Source organism: Typopeltis vanoorti, chromosome 10 (assembly GCF_054136105.1).
Source record: "Typopeltis vanoorti isolate ZY-2024b chromosome 10, IOZ_Tvanoo_1.0, whole genome shotgun sequence".
Classification (NCBI taxonomy): domain Eukaryota; kingdom Metazoa; phylum Arthropoda; class Arachnida; order Uropygi; family Thelyphonidae; genus Typopeltis; species Typopeltis vanoorti.
The window spans coordinates 113,239,147-113,261,530 of record NC_143558.1 but is presented as its reverse complement, the minus strand read 5'-3'; the positions used below and the strand labels follow the sequence as shown (position 1 = coordinate 113,261,530).

General features: G+C 35.8%; 1 protein-coding gene across 2 annotated transcripts in view; it reads right to left on the bottom strand.

The window, feature by feature from the left end:
- Nucleotides 1–22,384, bottom strand: part of Acf (ATP-dependent chromatin assembly factor large subunit) — a 383,051-nt gene that overhangs the window by 217,802 nt on the left and 142,865 nt on the right. For both annotated transcript variants that reach the window (XM_090399798.1, XM_090399799.1), the window contains one exon: nucleotides 11,040–11,171. In XM_090399798.1, the coding sequence (XP_090255924.1) occupies nucleotides 11,040–11,171 (132 nt within the window). The remainder of the gene's footprint in view (nucleotides 1–11,039; nucleotides 11,172–22,384) is intronic.

Below are 22,384 nucleotides of genomic sequence, written 5' to 3'. Positions count from 1 at the left end.
TAGAAGTGGAGTAATTTTTTGATGCTTTAGAGAAAGCAACTGACACAATGAAAAAGGAAAAGTTGGTCCTTGTTGGGGATCTAAATAGCAGAGTAGGAAATGATTGTGAGACATACAAAAATATTTTGGGTAAATTTGGAGAAAAGAGCCAAGTTAATAATAATGGCAAATAAGTGTTGGATTTCTGCTCAGGACATGGACTGGTTATTACTAACACCATGTTCCAACATAAAAATGTGCACAAATTCACATGGAGAGAAGAGGCAAGGAATAAGAAAAGTCTCATTGACTATGTTATTGTTGATAGTGATGTTTTCGCCCTCCTGGTGCAGGATACAAGAGTGTACAGAGGATTTGAAATTAGGAGTGATCACTATTTAGTCTTGAGCAGGATAAAAACTGAATTTCAATTGAAAAGAATAACATGTAAGAAAGTTTTAAAGCAAATAAAAGTGGAGTGGCTATCAGATGAGAACTGTTGACTAAAATACACAAGATTAGTGGGAAAAAAAAAAAATGAAAGAGTTTGAGAACAGGAACCAAACCTTGGATATTCAGTGGCAAGCCTTGAAGAAAACCCGAATTGATTCAGCCAGAGAGGCATGTGGTGAGGTTGTGTACAAGGATAAAAAAATCAGAACTCCCTGGTGGACACACGAAGTTAAAGAAGAAAGCATATCAAAAGTTCCTGGCAAATAAGTCAGCTTGTGCTCTTAGAGAATACAGATACAAATGTAAGAAAGCTAAACACTGTGTAAACAGTCATGGGAGGTCTTTGGCAAGAATATAGAAAATAAATATCAAGAAGGTGGAAAGATATTCTGGAGGTTGTTGAAGAAGCTTAGAAATGGAGGAAAGAGTGCAGTAAAAGGAGTTAGAGATGATAAAGGTGACATGAAAATGGGAGAAACAGATATCCTCGAAGTGTGGAGTAATTACTACGAAAAATTCCTAATGAAACAAGCAGTGATAGCACAGTGGCAAAAAACACTTGACAGGCACACAGTCAGGAATACATATTCATACTTGAAGTAGAAAACTCCATCAATGGCTTAAAATGTGGAAAGGCAGCAGGAGTAGATGGTATTCGACCAGAAATGCTGGAGTATGGTGGTATAAGTCTCATAGTGGCTGCACAGCATAGTTCAGAAGGACGAATTCCTGATGATTGGAGTAGAGCTCTCATAGTACCCATACATAAAAAGGGAAATAAAACTGAATATGAGAATTACAGAGGTATTTCCCTACTGAGTGTTCCTGGCAAGATCTATGCAAGTATACTTGAGAAACAATTGAGAAGAATTGTGGAAGAAAAACTGGGTGAAGAACAAGTTGGATTCAGACCAAATAGAGGCTGTCAGGATCAGATCTTCACTTTACGACAAATAGTGGAGAAATCATGGGAATATAACAAAGATCTCTATTTGAGTTTTGTCATCATCATCAACATCATCAAATTCCTGCCATGTACCCACAAGGGGTGTACAGGATATGATAGTACTACATGAAAAAATTATACCATTACTAACTTCCTATTTACAATTTTCCTCCAAATCAGTCTGTTACTTGTCAAGACTCCAACATTATCAGATCTTATATTTCTATCGTCTAAGGCGCTTTGTACCATATCAATCCACCTATATCTTGGTCATCCTCTGGGTCGTTTTCCTGCCAACCTGGCAGAGAACACTTGTTTTGCTAATCTTTCCTCGCCCATTCTGTTTATATGACCATACCACCTGAGATTAGCTCTGCTAACACATTCCGGGATGCAGACAATGTCAAGGTCTTTCCTAATATCCTCATTTTTAATATGATATTGCCATTGATTCCATCTGTTCACGCCTCTAATCTTTCTCACGACTCTCATATCTGTGGTCTCTAGTCTTTGGTCAAGTGTTTTACTTCTGACCCAGCTCTCAGATCCATAAGTTAAAACTGGTTTGAACACTGTCTTGTATACAGCTAATTTAGTGTTCCGACTAATTTCTCTCTTATTCCATATGAATTTATTCAATTGACTTCCCACCATACCAGCTTTGCTGATTCTGTTGTCTATTTCCATATTTAATTTACCATCTTCAGAAAAAATCGTGCCTAAGTAGCTGAAATGTTTTACTTGTTCCACAGGTTCTCCATTCACAACACAGTTGACATTTTCAATGATTCTGCCTATTTTCATTGTCTTTGTCTTTTTATTGCTGACCTTCATACCGTATCTATTACAACAGCTATTCAATTTAGTCAGAGAATCTTGCAGACTTGTAGCAGATTTATTTAGAAGTATAACATCATCCGTTTAAATCAAAGAGCTGACATTAACATCTCCAATTCTGATATCATGTTTAATACCACTTTGCTTCATAATGTGATCCATATAGATAATGAATAACAGAGGGGATAATGTACATCCTTGTCTCACACCATATTTAACATTAAACCATCTTCCTGTACTTCCTTCAAATCTAACTGCTGACTTACAACTCAAATAAAGACTAAGTATTGCTTGATATAATGCCCCATTGACACCATATAACTGCAGCGTATTGAATAGCTTCTCTCTTGGCACCTTATCATATGCCTTTTCCAAATCGACAAAACTTAAATACAGATCTTAGTTATATTCCCATGCTTTCTCGACTATTTGTAGTAAAGTGAAGATCTGATCCTGACAGCCTCTGTTTGGCCTGAATCCAGCTTGTTCTTCACCAAGCTTTTCTTCCACAATTCTTCTCAACCGTTTCTCAAGTATACTTGCATAGATTTTGCCAGAAACACTCAGTAGGGAAATACCTCTGTAATTCTCACATTCAGTTTTATTTCCCTTTTTATATATGGGTACTATGAGAGCTCTACTCCAATCATCAGGAATTCGTCCCTCTGTCCAGGCTTTCTGAACTATGCAGTGCAGCCACTGTAAGACTCTTATACCACCATACTTCAGCATTTCTGGTGGAATATCATCTACTCCAGCTGCCTTTCCACATTTCAAGCCTTTGATGGCTTTTTCTACTTCTAGTATGGATATGTATTCCTGACTGCATGCCTGGTCAGTGTTTTTTACCACTGTGCTGTCATCACTGCTTGCTTCATTTAGCAGTTTTTCAAAGTAATTACTCCATACTTCAAGGATATCTTTTATTCCAGTTTTCATGTCACCTGTATCATCTCTAACTCCTTTTACAGCACTCTTTCCTCCATTCCTAAGCTTCTTCAACAACCTCCAGAATATTTTGCCACCTTCTTGATATTTATTTTCTATATTCTTGCCGAAGTCCTGCCATGACTTTTGTTTAGCGAATTTTACACAGTGTTTAGCATTCTTGCATTTGTCTCTATATTCTCTAAGAGCACAAGCTGACTTATTCGACAGGAACTTTTGATATGCTTTCTTCTATTCCTTCACTGCCACTTTAACTTCCTGTGTCCAACAAGGAGTTCTGATTTTTCTATCCTTGCAGACAACCTCACCACATGCCTCTCTGGCTGAATCAATCAGTGTTTTCTTGAAGGCTTGCCATTGAATCTCCAAAGTTTGGTTCCTGTTCTCAAACTCTTTCATTTTTTCTTCAATAATCTTTGTGTATTTTAGTCTACAGTTCACATCTGAGAGCTGCTCAACTTTTATTTGCTTTAAAACTTTCTTATATGTTATTCTTTTCAATATGAAATTCAATTTTATCCTGCTCAAGACTAAATAGTGATCACTTCCAATTTCAAATCCTCTGTACACTTTGGTGTCCTGCACCAGGGAGAAAACATCACTATCAACAATAACATAGTCAATGAGACTTTTCTTATTCCTAGCCTCAAATATCTGTTTGATTTCTGCTCAGTCCATGTCCTGACAGAAATCCAACAGATATTTGCCATTATTATTAGCTTTGCTCTTTTCTCTAAATTTTCCCAAAATATTTTTTTATATCTCACAATCATTTCCTACTCTGCTATTTAGATCCCCAACAAGGACCAACTTTTCCTTTTTCATTGTGTCAGTTGCTTTTTCTAAAGCATCAAAAAATTCCTCCACTTCTACCTTAGTAGAACCTTCTGTGGGACCATAGGCATAAATAAGTCTCATTGTCCAGTTTCCCATTCTCATATTTGCCCACATTACTCTACTTGAGGCTGCCTGCCATTCAAGAAGATTAGCCTCGTATTTTGTGTTGAATACTATGGCTACTCCTTCTTTTCCTTGATTGTCATTGCCTGAATATAACATTTTGTATTTATTGCTCAGAAAGATCTCACCAGTTTTGGTCTTTTTTGTTTCAGTCACCCCTATTATGCCGATCTGGTACTTATCTAATTCCTCAGCTAGCTGCATTTCTTTGCCATTCAGGCTTCTTACGTTGATAGTACCGATCTTTAACTCTGGTGATGTTGAGTTGGGGTTTGTTTTCAGATTTGTTCCAGTAGCTGACTTTTTGCTGTTCGCCCTGGTTCCCTGGTGAAAACAACGGAGGCCTTGTTTAACCGGGCGATGCCCCAGCCGGAATGAAATTTTGTCATGTTGTACCATCATTTTTGTTATTTTGGTTTAACCAATAAGAATACAATTTGGTCGGCTAAATCCCAAATTGCCAGCCCATCCTCGTTCGTTCAGTATCCAAGTAGATACCCAACAGGGTGCACCACGAGAAGGTGAGGATTGGACATTAGGTCAGAAGCCCTGGTCGGTTCTCCACATTCCTTTAAAGGCTATGTGGAGGTAGATCTGGAAAAGGCATATGACAAGGTGCCAAGAGAGAAGCTATTCAATACGCTACAGTTATATGGTATCAATGGGGCATTATATCAAGCAATACTTAGTCTTTATTTGAGTTGTAAGTCAGCAGTTAGAATTGAACTTGAAAGAAGTACAGGAAGATGGTTTGATGTTAAATCTGGTGTGAGACAAGGATGTACATTATCCCCTCTGTTATTCATTATCTATATGGATTACATTATGAAGGAAAGTGGTATTGAACATGATATCAAAATTGGAGATGTTGATGTCAGCTCTTTGCTTTATGCAGATGATGTTATACTTCTAAATAAATCCGCTACAAGTTTGCAAGATTCTCTGACTAAATTGAATAACTGTTGTAATAGATATGGTATGAAGGTCAGCAATAAAAATACAAAGACAATGAAAATAGGCAGAATCATTAAAATTGTCAACTGTGTCGTGAATGGAGAACCAGTGGAACAAGTAAAACATTTCAGCTACATAGGCACGATTTTTAGTGAAGATGGTAAATTCAATATAGAAATAGACAACAGAATCAGCAAAGCTGGTATGGTGGGAAATCAACTGAATAAATTCATATGGAATAAGAGAGAAATTAGCTGTATACAAGACAGTGTTCAAACCAGTTTTAACTTATGGATCTGAGAGCTGGGTCAGAAGTAAAACACTTGATCAGACTAGAGACTGCAGATATGAGAGTCCTGAGAAAGATTAGAGGTCTGAACAGATGGCATGAACGGTAGTATCATATTAAAAAAGAGGATATTAGGAAAGAACTAGACATTGTCAGCATCCAGGAATGTGTTATCAGAGCTAATCTCAGGTGGTATGGTCACTTAAATAGAATGGGCGAGGAAAGATTAGCAAAACAAGTGTTCTCTGCCAGGTTGGCAGGAAAACGATCTAGAGGAAGCCCAAGATATAGGTGGATTGATATGGTACAAAATGCCTTAGACGACAGAAATACAAGATCTGATAATGTTGGGGTCTTATCAAGTAACAGACTGATTTGGAGGAAAATTGTAGATAGGAAATTAGTAATGATGTTAATTTGTCATGTGGTACTATCATATCCTGTACACCCCCTTGAGGGTACATGTCAAGAATTTGATGATGATGAACAATGCTACAAAACGGGCAGCATAGTGTAAAAGTTATTTAGAAAATCCAGATAAACTATATACCATACAACTGGATTTGGAGTAAGATGTTTTGAATTGTGGTTAAAGCAACTAAAGCTACAATGCAACTACATTTTGTCTGTTAACTGTAAACTTTTCCCACCAAAAGATGTTTTCAGGATAATGAATATTATTATACCAATTATTGCCTTTGTCGAAGGAGAAAGACATTTTCCTATCTTTACCAGCAAACATCGAGATGTACATCAATGCAATCATTCTTATTTTGATCAAAGATATATATATATATTCAATCGAGGAGAAAAACAATAAACACTGCAGCTAAATCAGACCTTGTAAGTCCAAATTAGTGTAGTATCGTGTTACCTCTAGTAGGAGAAGCCTTTGGAATAACACCAAGTTAATTCACAGAAGCAGTATTAGAAGCAAATGTCCACTTAATGGAGTTCTTAAGTCTAGGTTTTGCTGCAACCTAAACTATAATAATGGGTTAACAACTCCAAAAGACAGGATGAGTGTAATCTTGAAATTCATTGATTTGCATTTCACACACCAAGAAAAAAGGGTGATTCCACATCCAGGCCAAACTTTATATGTGTATTCTGCACTTAAAAACCAATAGGTCCCAATAACATGTAATAAGAAATTTCTAAGATACAGCCTTTTGATCCTAAAAGCAGCACAAATGCAAAGATGTAAAGCAACTGACAAATCACATCATTGTAAACAACCAGAATCAAATGCAAGATGTGCCTTAAAATGCATCTGCTATTTGTTTGTGTTTCTAAGTCATATGCCAGTGTTCTGAAATGGAAGATAAGTTCACATTTAGTAGAATGACTGATGTGCACTTTTATCAAGGGCATGCCAGCAGAAATGAACATGAAGCATGTCAGTTTTATTGAAAGGCCTTCCCTAGTTGTCAAATTCAATGCTCTCAAACCTTTGCTTATCATCAACAATACCTTTGTAAGCATGGCACAGTTTTTTTTTTTTTTTTTTTTTTCTTCCAGATGAGAGTTCATGAAGAAGAATGGCAATAACAGAAACTAAGGAAAAATTCCTGCATATAGATGCATGGAATCCATGCACATTAAACAAAGGAGCAGTGGAGAAGGAGATCTCCCAAGAAGTTATGTGGAGAGAGAGACCTGCATGAAAAATTCTAGTGAGCTCAAGCACATTTACCAGATGATCACTATCAAATGGTATCTTGTTAGTGGTTTCTACAAGTATACATATACATACACAGGACCAACAATTTCTCTCATGCTTTTTAACATTCATTTTCAATGCTTCTTCAGAATTCGGGAAATTCACTTTTCACTGAAGGCGAGATTCAAAATCGAGTCAAACCAAGATTATGGAATTGCATTTTTAAGTCCACTGTCACTTAAAAGCTCAATTAACTGTTCTTTTCTCGATAATGAAAGGTCATTCTCGTGACTGCAAGCCTGAAATGGATCACGAAACCACAGAAATTTCTTATAAAAGTTATTCGGAAAATATGTTTCAAAATTCTGTTTCAGATTTTTTGAGGTGATCACAAACCTTTTCCAGAAACTCAGAATCAACAAAAATATCATTTCCCACTAAAAAGGATTCCAATGTTGGAAAAGGTGCAAATTGTCTGTCTTTTACGTAATTAATCCATAAAACTAATTTTTTCTTGAATGCTTTTTATTTTGTCGTAGGCATCAAAAGCAGTTAAAGAATTTCCCTGCAGGGAGAGATTTAGTTCATTTAGTTTTGAAAAAATGTCTGAAAGATAGGATAGTGTTGATAACCATGCTTCATCAACAAGGAGTGATGCAAAATCAGAATTACGTTCATCTACAAATAATAAAACTTCGTGCCTTAATTGAAAGAACCTTGTTAGTACTTTGCCCCTGGAAAGTGAGCGAATTTCAGAATGAAGCAAAAGTTGTATATATTCAGTGCCCATTTCATCGCAGAGTACTGAAAATAACCTGCTATTTAACAGTCGAACTTTAATAAAATTAACTAGCTTTACAGCGTTATATAGCACATTTTTAAATTCTGGTGGCATTCCTTTGGAGGCTAACACTTCCCTATGTATGAAACAATGTATCCAATTCATATTCGGAGCTACTTCCTGGACTATAGAAGCAACCCCACTATGCCTGCCTGTAAGGGTGCGAGCTCCATCCGAAATGAAGCCTATACATTTACCCCACCGGATCCCTTTGTGTATTATGTAATTATTGAGAGTGTGAAATATTTCTTCTCCAGTTGTTCGGGATGGCAAAGTTCTACAAAACAGAATATCATCATGAATGTTGTTATCATGCACATATTAACTGCACATCACTTGTAATATCAATAGTCTCATCTATTTGTAACGCATAATAAGGGCTCTTCTTAACTCTTTCAATTAACTGAGATTCTACGTCACCTGCCATATCATTAATTCTGCGACCGACAGTGTCATTTGAAAGAGGAATCAAATAAACATCTTTTAGTAACTTGTTCCCAAACATCGTTTTTACCACATCTTTTATAGTTGGAAGTAGCAAATTTTCCCTGATAGAATGCGGTTTCCCTGTTTTCGCTATGCACAAACTTAAGAGATAGGATGCTTCCAGTGCCTTGCTATTAACGGAACCCATGGCCGAAACTATGTCTTTCCCACGATTTAATGTCCCTAAGCATCACTGAAAAAATTCAATTGGCTTATTTTTCACAGCACAATGTTTAGTTTCTAGATGTCATCAGTTTCACAGGTTTCATGCACTCGTTCGACAACACTTCATAACACAAAACACATTGAGGTTTCTGTTCACTTTCATTTCCACACCAAGTAAACCCGAATTATATCAAATTTACTTACCGTAACAACACTTGTATCACAATTAGGGTTAGCATCACCCATTTCATTTGTCCTTCTTTTGAAAGTCCTAGTTTTAAGCCACTTTTCCATTATTAAAAAACGTTTCCGAAAAATATACAAATATATAGTACTGGGGTTAACTCAGGACACACTTTGTCCAAGTATCACTTAGCACTTCTGAAGATATACTGAGCCTTGGTTGAAGGAGGGAAACCCTCGATAATAAAAATCAATAAACAACAAGCCATTGATTGAAACGTGGATAACATATGTTCACTTCAAATCTGACAAAACAGCAAAGGATGGTGGAAGCAATGAAACTATATTATTGTTCACTTCACCCCTCTTTTATTGTTGTCATTCTGCTGCTACAAATTTAATGGTAGCATGACGAATAATAAAAAGGGTGAAGCGAACAACAATATAATTTTATTGCTTCTGCCTTTGAACATTCTGACAATATTTGTTGTTGTTTTTTAAAGTCTCCATTTGATTTCAATAATTTTTACTTACTTATTCAATTTTAATTTGTTTAGATAATTTAAAAAAATATATTTAATTAATTACAGTCTGCCTGCGGACCACAGGTTGAGAAACACTGCTCTACCCTATGTAGGATGTTCATGAACTGCGGGAATGTGTCGAACATGCATACACTGCCATCAGACATCTCTCATGGGTGGCAAAAGAAGTCATTCACAACATCTGTCTGTGAAGTGCTTTTACTTATATCTTGATTTTTGTCTTTTATCTGCATTACAGTATGACATTGATTGCTATAAATGGCTTATCTTAGATCTGCAAGGTTTCTAGAACCTTGTTTATTGGGACTGTTAGTTTGAGTTGAAGTCATTGAGAACACCTGCCTACGAGGGCACTTTCATCCTATGGTATTTCTTTTGCCAGTTACCAAGGGATAAAATATGAAATAAGCAGCTGCACTGCTTATTTCATATTTTGTCTTCTGTATATTGCAGTCTCATGCTGTTGGCATTCAACTATCATTAAGGGCTTATCTCAGAAATGCAAGGCTTCCACACCCATATTTATCAGGACTGTTACGTGGAATCACCTTGTGTGTGTAGTTAGGATTCCAATAGTGCAACAGTATGTCTCTGGCATGCAACACTTGTCATAGTTATTTCTTGTGTGATTTAAATCTAGCTGTTAATATGGAACTAATAATGGAAAAACCACATTAAAATTTCTATTCCTGCAATTAAACATCAATATATTTGTTTTAAATGACTGTAATAATCATTTATTGAGACTGACTATCCAACAAGACAAGCTGGATGAAATATACCATCATACACTTCATATCAAATGTTAATTCAATGGAATCTCAATGCTATGAGATTTCAATAATTAGGGTTAACATCACCTGTTTCATTGCCCTTCTTTTCAAAGTCCTAGCTCTAAGCAACCTTTCCATTATTAAAAACGTTTCTGAAAAATATATAATACTGAGGTTAACTCAGGACACACTTTGTCCAAGTATCACTTAGCACTTCTCAAGAAATAATGAGCCTTGGTTGAAGGAGGGAAACCTTCATTAAAATTGCAATTTTAATGGTGCATTTTGATTCCAAGTTTTGGTTGATGGAAACATTATATCCAGTTCAGTGGTTAACGCTGAATACCACAAATGGGAGAATTTCTAATGAAAATTAAGAAGTAAACAGGTGGCACCAAAGGCAGGAACATATTAAAAATGAAGATACTATAAAGGAGTTTGAGATTATTAATATTTAAGAATGGGCAAGCAGAGATAAGTGAAAATGTCTGGTCACTAAAACAAAATGTAAGACGAAAGATTAATATATAAAGTATTTGAAGCAAAAATGGCAGAAAATACCAAGAGAGGAGCAAGATAAGCTTATGCAGTTAGTAATGCTTATAAGATCAAAAATGAGAAGCTGATTAAATCAGGGAATTAACAAATACCTTGGAAGAAAGCTAGTTATGAAATTCTGAGTTTGACTGTCCTAATGTCTGGTGTATATCCTCTTGAGAAAACACAAGAGAAAATGTCAATGAATGAATAAATGGTGTTTCCATTTTTAATATTAATGCATTACTGTGTTTGTACCACTTGATACAAACTTCATTTATTTACACACCGACTGATATTTTATTTTAATGTTCCACAATAATTAACTATGAAGCCAGACACATCACCACATTTTTGCCTCACAACAGTAAGGTACTCACTCACACTATATAAAATAAAAATAAATTAAAAACCACATGTTAGTCATCACATAATTTTATATACGTCATTTCTTAATGTGAATAGATGTGCCCACATTACCATTATCTGTATTTTCCACGGATTCTTCTTCCTCTTCTTCCTGAAGACGAAATATAGACACCAAGAGAAGTTGAACCAAATCATTCAAAGAACCTTGAATATCCTTCTCTAATAAAGCTTTCTCCATGTGCTCTGTGGAAATAATTTTGATACTCTACAGTACATTCAAAATGACTTTATATTTCACTTACTCAATATTTCCATTTCTTTTATATAAGTGATAGATATGCAATGAAAACACTAGCAAAAATGGGCCTTTCAACTGGAAATTTTGATTTTTTTTTTTTTTAAATTCATATCTTATATCTGAATTCAATTATTCACCATTTCAATGTGTTTTTTTTTTTTATCATCATAGCAATTATAATTAATAGGTAAATGTTTTAAATTAAGATTAAAAAAAAAAATTATAAACACCTTTAAGTTGGGGAGAGAAAATTATATACATATATGGGTCAAGTATGGGTCAGCGATGCACAAAATACACCCTCTCCAGGTCACGTTAACACTGCCTTTTCCAGGCAGGGTATGTGCAACCAAGGATTTTGGGGAATTCAGCAACCTTTTCTGCTTTTAAAGGATACTTTCCTAGAAATCTATTATGTGATAGATAATCTCTCTTTTGCAAAACATCATACTGATTACTTTATAATATGAGACACACTGTGAAGATGTCTCATCTTCAAGGATATACAGAGCAAAGCATGTAACCAAACCAGATGGTAATGTATTTAGGATGTTTCGTGATCAGCTGGTACATTATCTCATTGCCATCTATGTTGCCAGATTGTTCCTGAAGGGAGCCCACATAATGGAGAGAGAGAGAGACTGTTAATGCCATGTTATAGAACCAAGACTGAATGCTATATGTATGGGTGACATGTTTAACAGTATCTTCTCCCAACCCACGATGTTGCCTGCTCTTTTTCACTTCAGCTCTGAAATATTAATAAGGCAGTAAACTTGCATTGAGTCACTGCAGTTAAAATAAAAAAACAAACTCTCCCAAAATAATTTCACCAAAACTTCTACATTCACTCTACCAACATTCATAGAATCACCAACCTAAATGATGCATGCCCTTAAAGTTAGCCTTTATTAGTACATTTTCTTCTGCATCAAAATTACCTTCTTTTTCATACGAATATTGTTCATCAATGGCAATGAGGTTATTAGTACTCAATTATTTTTAATGCATTTTTAATAATTTCCAAAAAACATTTACGGTGATGATTTCATTTAAGTCTAGTTCTTTCCCAATAATAGCCATTTCTCCAACAACAGACTCCATCCATTGGGTAAAGCCTACAAAATTGTCTGCACAAAGTGACAGTTTTTCCGTAGAACTCTCCTGTTACTTTACGTCACTTGGTGCCATGCTTTGTCAATATTTTCAATAGTATTATTTACATACATCTGTATGATTACATATGAAAAAGATGTAAACCTAAAAATTTCAAAATATTTAAAAATAACAGATGTAATTAACTCTATATTTAAACCTAACCTAGTTCAAAAACAAACCAGACTAAAAGTATACAATACATTAGCCCTATCAGTCCTATTGTATGAAGTGAAATCTGGATAATAAAACAAAAAGACAAAGATTAATAACAGCTGAAATGAAGTTTATGAGAAAAACTGCAAAGTACTCTATTCAATCACAAAAGAAATGAAGAAATTATGAAAGTATTAAACCAGGAATCTGTAATAGAAAAATATTAAAAAATATAAACATAAACGGATGGAACATGTTCAAAGAATGAAAACAGAAAGATTGCCAAAACAAGCCTTAAATTACAAACCATTAGGAAAAAGAAAACCAGGGCATCCTCTTAAGAGATTCAATGATGACTTCTAAGGCCAGAATAAGCCACTCTAGGCCTAAATCCTTGACAAGAATGATGATGATTATTTACATTCTCATTTTTCCAGAACTCCTCTGGTATATTTGTATGTAGTTGCTTAAATTGCCCGTTCAAAAGTTTTTTCCATGTAATAAGTCCTAAAATTGCAACTGTTCCTTGATCCACAGGCCATAAAATTGATGTATTTGGTAGTAAGAATGTGACATTCCAGATTTTGACTTAAATCATCTAGCAAAAAAGGAATGGCTGGGAAATTAGCTAAAAGCAAGAAACCTAAAACTAAGATTTTTTTTTACAATACTTTTCAACAGACGAAGATAAAAATTATTGGACCATTCTTCAAAGAGATTCAGTCATATATTCTTTTTTTTTTTTTTTTTTCCTAAAGCATGCACAAGCAGTGATTTTTGATACTAATATAATTTACATGTTACATAAGCAGGAGCTTAGTTTGAAATCTCAGCATTACCAATATTAAAACTGTTGACCTGCACTTGTGGATGTACCTCAAATTACAAAGTTAAGTTATGCAATCCAGTTCATTTTTTCAAATGTTCAAAACCATCCAGAGAACCTCTTTCGTTTTTGCCAACTCCTTTCAATGTGGAAAATACTGTAGACTTAAATCTTTCATTTTAATGGAAAAGAAATGTTTTTTGATTGCAGTTTTCTATCCAAAATAAAAAGTCAATATGTTCAGAATTATCACTTTGATTCTGGGAGCTTTCAGAGCAATTGAAGTTGGTGCAATTTATTCCATCTGCTTGTTTTCAAAAGTACGGACTGTTGCTTCATTAAATTCAAAAATCACACAATTTTTACTTTTTTATCATCACACACACATACCTCTCAATTAACTCAAGTTTATGCTCTCAAGTGATAACTTTTCAATTCTTTATCACCGAAATTCTCTTTATTTCTTTTTTTAATTTAATATTCACTGTCGAAGGAAAAATTTTTTTGAAAAATATTTTTATTTATTTAGTGTATGATGGAGAAACAATAACCAAGAAGTCCATATGAGAACGTATGGCAACCCTCTAATGAAACCAACATAAAGCTACCGGTTGCAATGTAATTTTGTTCTGCTGGTGCATGATAAAAACTTCCATTTATGTATGAAACTGGCTAACTCACTCTTGAACAAAAAAGTTCATCACATCCTAAATGGGATTTGAACAAAGGTCTGTCTAAACAAAGTGCATCATCAAAACAAGTGAGCCAATGAGGCTCTTTTTAATATAAAAATGCTTATATAAGGCAGTAGCATCAACACACACACACACACACACACACACACACACACACACACACACACACACACACACACACACACACACACACACACACACACACACACACACACACACACATTTAAATGCGTGTGTGTGATGGCTTAAACCATAATGATTACTGTGCTCACAGTATGTATGTACAGTATAAATACTGTATGTTATGAAGTGGTGTGTGTGTCATTTGAAATTAAATCAACTCTTAGCAAAAATTAGTGAATTAGTTGGCAATAGGACAGAGCCTCTTCATGTTTTGCATCAACTGTGTATTCATTTGATGGTATATTATGCTAGTTTGTAATGTTCTGTGAAATGTCTTGATGATACAGACAATTTCAAATGTAATTCTGATTTCAAGTTATATATACAGGCAGTCCTTCAGTTATGCACGAGATACGTTCATGAGAATGTCTAAGTTGGATTTGACCGTAACTTGGATCCCTGATGAACAGTGCATATACAATAATAATAATATCCCTGTGCTAGCAGCTAGCGTAAAGATGCTGCACCAACAAACCACTCATGCTATGCAGATTTGTTTACATGCGCAGAAGAAACTAATTCCCAAATTATTAATTATCCTTATGGGGAGCCCATTCGTAAGTATGGAACGCCATAAGTCAGGTTGTCCGTAACCCGGGGTCCGCACCCTTGTGTGTGTATATATATGTTCATCTTTTTTTGACTGACTGAAACCAAGAAAATAGATAAATTAATTTAATGGAGCACGCAATATGTTTTGCCAAAACAACTTCTTCAGGTGTGGTAACACTTAAAGCAAATTTAAAAAAAAAAAAAAAAAAAAAAAACACTGTGCCATTATAATAACAGACTTGTAAACTGAAGTTAAGTTTCAACTGTCATTATAGTCCATTCTGTAGTTCTATTGTTGTGCAAATGCGAGTGTATGAGTTCGAGCATATGCCAGTATCTAATGGCAGAACTATAACTGAGGTTGCTGTTGACACGAGAAGGGTCTAGGACAATTTCTTTCGATTCCACTATGCACCGTTCCACTTCATCATGACAAATATAAACGTCTGATGTTAAGTCCCAATCTACTCCATGTTGGCAGCCTTCATCGTTTGTGTTCACTGAAAATAAGATGTGACTTGAGAGTGCACTTGCTCTGATTCTATTGTATGAAATGTTTCTCTGATGTTCCTCTACCCATAGGAGAATTGACTTCTCAGTCTAGCCATAGTATGGCCTTCCACAATCACATATTATTTTATACACACCAGGGAACTGAAGATGATTATGAGCTTGTTTTGGAAGAGTTGAAAAACACGTTTATATAATAAATTTTTTCCAAATTCTTCCTAGTTTCCAGGAGAGCGAGCTGATGTACAGTAAAGAAATATAACCCTTGGGGCTGTTAGGGATTTCTGTGTTGTTTTGAGGATGCTGGTATAGTTGCCTCTTAATGTTTTTGGAAGAGTATCCATTATTTAAGAAAGTTCTTTCTAGATATTTTAGTTCTTCTTCATCGGACAATACTGAGCGAGCACGGTGAGCCAATGTGGAAATGATAACTAACTTTTGTGCAGGATAGTGATGTGAGGATGCATGTAGGTATCTATCTGTGTGTATTGATTTCCTGAAGATTGAGATCCTTAAAGAATTGGACATCTTAGTAAGCTTCATGTCTAGCAATGAAAGGGAGCCATTTTCTTCAATCTCGACATCATTTAAACAACTTCCACCAATAAAATTTACCGTCGAGATTGAAGAAAATGGTTCTCTTTCATTTCCAGACATGAAGCTTACTAAGATTTCTGATTCTTCAAGGATCTCAATCTTCAGGAAATCAATACACATGGATAGATACCTACATGCATCCTCACATCACTATCCCGCACAAAAGTTAGGCCATAGTATGGCTAGACTGAGAAGTCAATCCTCCTATGGCTAGAGGAACATCAGAGAAGCATTTCATACAATAGAATCAGAGCAAGCGCACTCTCAAGTCACATCTTATTTTCAGTGAACACAAACGATGAAGGCCGCCAACACAGAGTAGATTGGGACGCAACATCAAATGTTTATATTTGTCACGATGAAGTGGAATCCAAAGAAATTGTCCTAGACTCCTTCTCATGTCAACAGCAACCTCAGTTATAGTCTATATGACTTGCATAGTTCTGCCATTAGATACTGGCTTATGCTCGCATTTGCACAACAATAGAACTACAGAATGGACTATAAAGACAATTCAGACTTAACTTCAGTTTACGTGTCTGTTATTATAATAGCACAGTGCTTTTATGGTTTTTTAATTTCCTTTAAGTGTTATCACACCCGAAAAAGTCGTTTTGACGAAACATGTTGTGCTGCATTAAATTAACATGTTATCCATTTTCTCAGTTTCAGTCAGTCAAAAAAACATATATAATCACAGAGTCAATGTAACTAATGATCATAGATATATACGCGGGACATCCAGAAAGTAAGTTCTGTTGGGCTGTCAGAGAAACAAAAATATACTTACAAAAAAAATTTTATTGGAAAAGACATCTTTTACTACTTTTCTACATAATTTCCGCCATTGTTCAAGCACTTATCATAACAGGGCACCAAGAGTTGTATACCTTCATCGTAGAAGGTTTGCTGCCTGTGACACAAACCATGTATTGACTGTTTCTTTAGCCTCCTCGTCGTCGTCTTGAAACCACCTGCCACCAAGAAAAGATTTCAGATGTTTGAACATGCAAAAGTTGCTTGGTGCGAGGTCAGGACTACTATGGGGGATGATGGAATTGTTCCCAGCAGAAGTTGGCGAGAAGTTGCGTTATGCTGGCCATGTGTGTACAAGCGCTATCATGATTATTAATTAACTTAAGGATATCACAACGTGCTCTAGAATATAAATTAAACGAAACTTTAATATATATTTCCAATATTATAATTACAGCTATTTCGGCAACGTCATGTTACCATCTTCAAAGGAACTTAAAATGAAGACATGTACATACAGGCACTACACACAGTAAATGAGGACGAAGCGAGGAAGCTATCGTTTCTCCTAAAAGTCCTGATAGTGCCCCCTAGCAAGCTATGTAGGTATTCTTGGCTGTTGGGCTGAGGGTCTCCTGATGTACGTCTCCCAAATATCGGGCAGTCTCATGCAACCAAATTTATTCAGGTTTGGCATGTTTCTTAGGGCTGAGGCTGATTCCATGAAATGTATTTCAAATTTGAACTTGCTACAGTATATTACTGTGGCTTTCTTCCACCATATTCTGTGGTGTGTATCCAGAGCATGGTCTGCAAGACCAGATGGCTATACTGGTGAAAATGGATGTAGTCTTTGTGTTCTGAAATTCTGATATTCGTTGTTCCTGCCAGTTTGGTCAAAGTAGGACAGCTTACAGATGCAAGGGACCTGGTATACACCAGGTAGGTCTAGGGGAAGTGGTTGGTCTTTAGTGGAGCAGATAAGGGATGCCAATTTTCTATACGGTCTGTAACAAGAGGTCAAGTCATGTTTTTTTTAAGATTTTGGTAATTTTTTCCCGAGGTGCCTCGGATGTAGGGAATGATGATGGATTTAGAGTCCTTGTTGTGAAGGGGTGGGTGGGTTAGCCATTGGCTGAAAAAGTGTTGAGGATGTGATTTAGTTCAGTGGTTAGGACATTGTCATTTGAACAGATTAGTTTAGCCCTGTTGAGTATTGTCTTAATAACTCCATATTGTTGGTGAATGTGTTTGTCTGTATGGGTGGGTTTTCAATAAACTGAGAAAACCAAGGTTCCACCAGGCTGGCAGGTGACTAGTGTGTCTAGGAAAGGGAGGCTATTGTGGTCGTCTTTTTCCAGGGTGAACTTGATTCTGGGGTGTTGGTTGTTTAAGTGTGTTATGAAGGAGAGGAGTATATCAGAGCCATGTGGCCAAATAGTGAACACATCATCAACGTAGCGAAGCCATATGGTTGGTTTTTGTGGGGCAGAGTTTAAGGCTTTCTCTTCAAAAGTCTCCATAAAGAAGTTGGCCAAGTGGTGAACCCATGGCTGCACCCTCTATTTGTTTGTAGAATTTTCCCTGGCAAACAAAATAGCCTGAGTTCATTGTGAACTGAAATAGGGCTGAAATATCAGGAGGAAATTTAGCTTGGATTAGCTCTAAGGTTTCCTTGAGTGGGACATTTGTGAATAAGAGACGTCAAAACTGAATATTATGTCAGTATGCTGGAGTGTAAGATTTTCTATGCTGACTTTGAAGTGGGCTGAGTTTCTATATATATGTGATGGTGTGTTGCCAGTATAATGTGTGAGCACTTTGGCCAAATGTTTAGCTAATTTGTATATGGGGGAATCAGTGCCATCCACTATGGGACATAATGGCACATTTTCTTCTTTATGTATTTTTGGGAGTCCATATATACGGGGGAGGAAGGGTATATAGAGTTAAATGGTTTTAATTTGTTAGTAACTTCTACAGGCCAAGAAGTGACCTTCTTAAAGAGCCTATGGAGTTTTCTGATTTCTGAGTTGGTGGGATTGTATTCAATAAGGATGTAAGTAGCCTGATCTAATAATAGAGCATTAAGCTTACCTGTGTAGTCTGTTTGGGTGAGTACTATGGCGGCATTTCCCTTATCCACTTTGGTGATTACTATTTCTTTGTTTTTCTTCATTTCCTGCAGAGCTTTATATTCGCAATTGGATATGTGGGTTTTTGGCGGTCTTGCTTTGGTGAGACCACAAGCTACATCCAGCCTAATATTGTTGGCGATATGATTTGGAAGGTGGCGGATTTTGCATTCAATTTGGATTTACTGTGTGTAGTGCCAGCGTGCACGTGGCTTTATTTTAAGTTCCTTTGAAGATGGCAACGTGATGTTGCCGAAATATTGGAAATATATATATTAAAGTTTAATTTAATTTATATTCTAGCGTATGTTGTGATTTCCATCATCATCATCAAATTTCTGCCATGTACCCTCAACAGATATACAGGATATGATATTACTACATGAAAAATTTACATCATTACTAACTTCCTATCTACAATTTTCCTCCAAATCAGTCTGTTACCAACATTATCAGATCTTATATTTCTATCATCTAAGGCACTTTGTACCGTATCAATCCACCTATATCTTGTTCTTCCTCTGGGTTGTTTTCCTGCCAACCTGGCAGAGAACACTTGTTTTGCTAATCTTTCCTTGCCCATTCTGTTTAAGTGACCATACCACCTGAGATTAGCTCTGCTAACGCATTCATGGATGCTGACAGTGTCAAGTCCTTTCCTAATATCCTCGTTTTTAATATGATATTGCCATTGATGACATCTGTTCATGCCTATGATCTTTCTCAGGGCTCTCATAACTGCGGTCTCTAGTCTTTGGTCAAGTGTTTTACTTCTGACCCACCTCTGAGATCCATAAGTTCAAACTAGTTTGAACACTGTCTAGTATACAGCTATTTGGTGTTCTGAATAATTTCTCTCTTATTCTATATGAATTTATTCAGTTGACTTCCTATCATACCAGCTTTGTTGATTCTGTTGTCAATTTCTATATTTAATTTACCATCTTCACTAAAAATCATGCCTAATGTTTTACTTGTTCCACAGGTTCTCCATTCACAATACACTTGACATTTTCAACAATTCTGCCCTTTTTCATTGTTTTTGTCTTTTTATTGCTGACCTTCATACCATATCTATTACAACAGTTATTCAATTTAGTCAAAGATTCTTGCAAACTTGTAGTGGATTTATTTAGAAGTATAACATCATCCGCATAAAGCTGACATTAACATCTCCAATTTTGATATCATGTTTAATACCACTTTCATTCATAATGTGATCCATATAGATAATGAATAACAGAAGGGATAATGTACATCCTTGTCTCACACCAAATTTAACATTAAACCATCTTTCTATATTTCCTTTAATTCTAACAGCTGACTTACAACTCAAACAAAGACTAGGTATTGCTTGATATAATGCCCCATTCAGATCATATAAGTGTAACGTATTGAATAGCTTCTCTCTGCACCTTGTCATATGCCTTTTCCAAATCGACAAAACTTAAATACAGATCTTTGTTATATTCCCATGATTTCTCAAATATTTGTTGTAAAGTGAAGATCTGATCTGACAGCCTCTATTTGGCCTGAATCCAGCTTGTTCTTCAACAATTCTTCTCAACCATTTCTCAAGTATACTTGCATATATCTTACCAGGAACACTCAGTATACATCTGTAATTCTCACATTCAGTTTTATTTCCATTTTTATATACGGGTATTATGAGAGATCTACTCCAATCATCGGGAATTCGTCCCTCTGTCCAGGCTTTCTGAACTATACAGTGCACCCACTGTAAGACTTTTATAGCACCATACTTCAGCATTTCTGGTCGAATATCATCTACTCATGCTGCCTTTCTACATTTCAAGCCTTTCATGGCTTTTTCTACTTCAAGTATGGATATGTATTCCTGACTGTATGCCTATTGAGTGTTTTTTTACCAATGTGCTGTCATCACTGCTTGTTTCATTTAGCAGTTTTTCAAAGTACTTACTCCATATTTCAAAGATATCTTTTTCTCCCATTTTCATGTAACCTTTATCATCTCAAAGTCCTTTTACATCATTCTTTCCTCCATTTCTAAGCTTTTTCAACAACCTCCAGAATATTTTAACACCTTCTTGATATTTATTTTCTATGTTCTTGCCAAAGTCCTCCCATGACTTTTGTTTAGCTACTTTTACGCAGTTTAGCTTTCTTATTTGTCTCTGTATTCTCTAAGGGCTCAAGCTGACATATTTGCCAGGAACTTTTGATATGCTTTCTTCATTTCCTTCACTGCTTCTTTAACTTCCTGTGTCCACCATGGAGTTCTGATTTTTTTTATCCTTGCAGACAACTTCACCACATGCCTCTCTAGCTGAATCAATCGGGGTTTTCTTCAATGTTTGCCATTGAATCTCCAAGGTTTGATTCCTGTTCTGAAACTCTTTCGTTTTTTTCTTCAATAATCTTTGTGTATTTTAGTCTACAGTTCATATTTGAGAGCCGCTCAACTTTTATTCGCTTTAAAACTTTCTTACATGTTATTCTTTTCAATATGAAATTCAATTTTATCCTACTCAAGACTAAATAGTGATCACTCCTAATTTCAAATCTTCTGTACACTCTTGTGAACTGCACCAGGGAGAAAACATCACTAGCAACAATAACATAGTCAATGAGACTTTTCTTATTCCTTGAATCTTCTCTCCATGTGAATTTGTGCACATTTTTATGTTGGAACATGGTGTTAGTAATAACCAGTCCATGTCCTAAGCAGAAATCCAACAGATATTTGCCATTATTATTAGCTTTGCTCTTTTCTCCAAATTTTCCCAAAATATTTTTGTTATGTCTCACAATCATTTCCTACTCTGCTATTTACATCCTCAACAAGGACCAAATTTCCCTTTTTCATTGTGTCAGTTGCTTTTTCTAAAGCATCAAAAAATTCCTCCACTTCTACCTTAGTAGAACCTTCTGTGGGGCCATAGGCACAAATAAGTCTCATTGTCCAGTTCCCCATTCTCATATTTGCCCACATTACTCCACTTGAGACTGCCTGCCATTCAAGAAGATTAGCCTTGTGTTGAATACTATGGCTACTCTTTCTTTTCCTTGATTGTTATTGCCTGAATATAACATTTTGTATTTATTGCTGAGAAAGATCTCACCAGTTTTTGTCTTATTTGTTTCAGTCACCCCTATTATGTCGATCTGTACTTATCTAATTCCTCAGCTATCTCCATTTCTTTGCCATTCAGATTTCTTATGTTGATAATACCGAACTTTAACTGTGGTGATGTTGAGTTCGGGTGTGCTTTCGGATTTATTCTAGTAGCTGAATTTTCGCTGTTCGCCCTGGTTCCCTGGCGAGGCCCGAGCCGGCATGAAATTTGGTCATGTTGTACCATCATTTTGTATATTGGTTTAAGCCAATAAGAATACAATTTGGTAGACTAAATCCCAAATTGCCAGCCCATCCTCGTTCATTCAGTATCCAGGTAGATACCCAACAGGGTGCACCACAAGTTAATTAATAATCACGTATAAGCCTTTCTATGAGGAGTGCTATCATGAATCAAAACAATACACCTGGTAAGCATGCCACGTCGTTTATTCTGGATCGCAAGATGCAGTTTCTTAAGGGTTTAGCATAATTT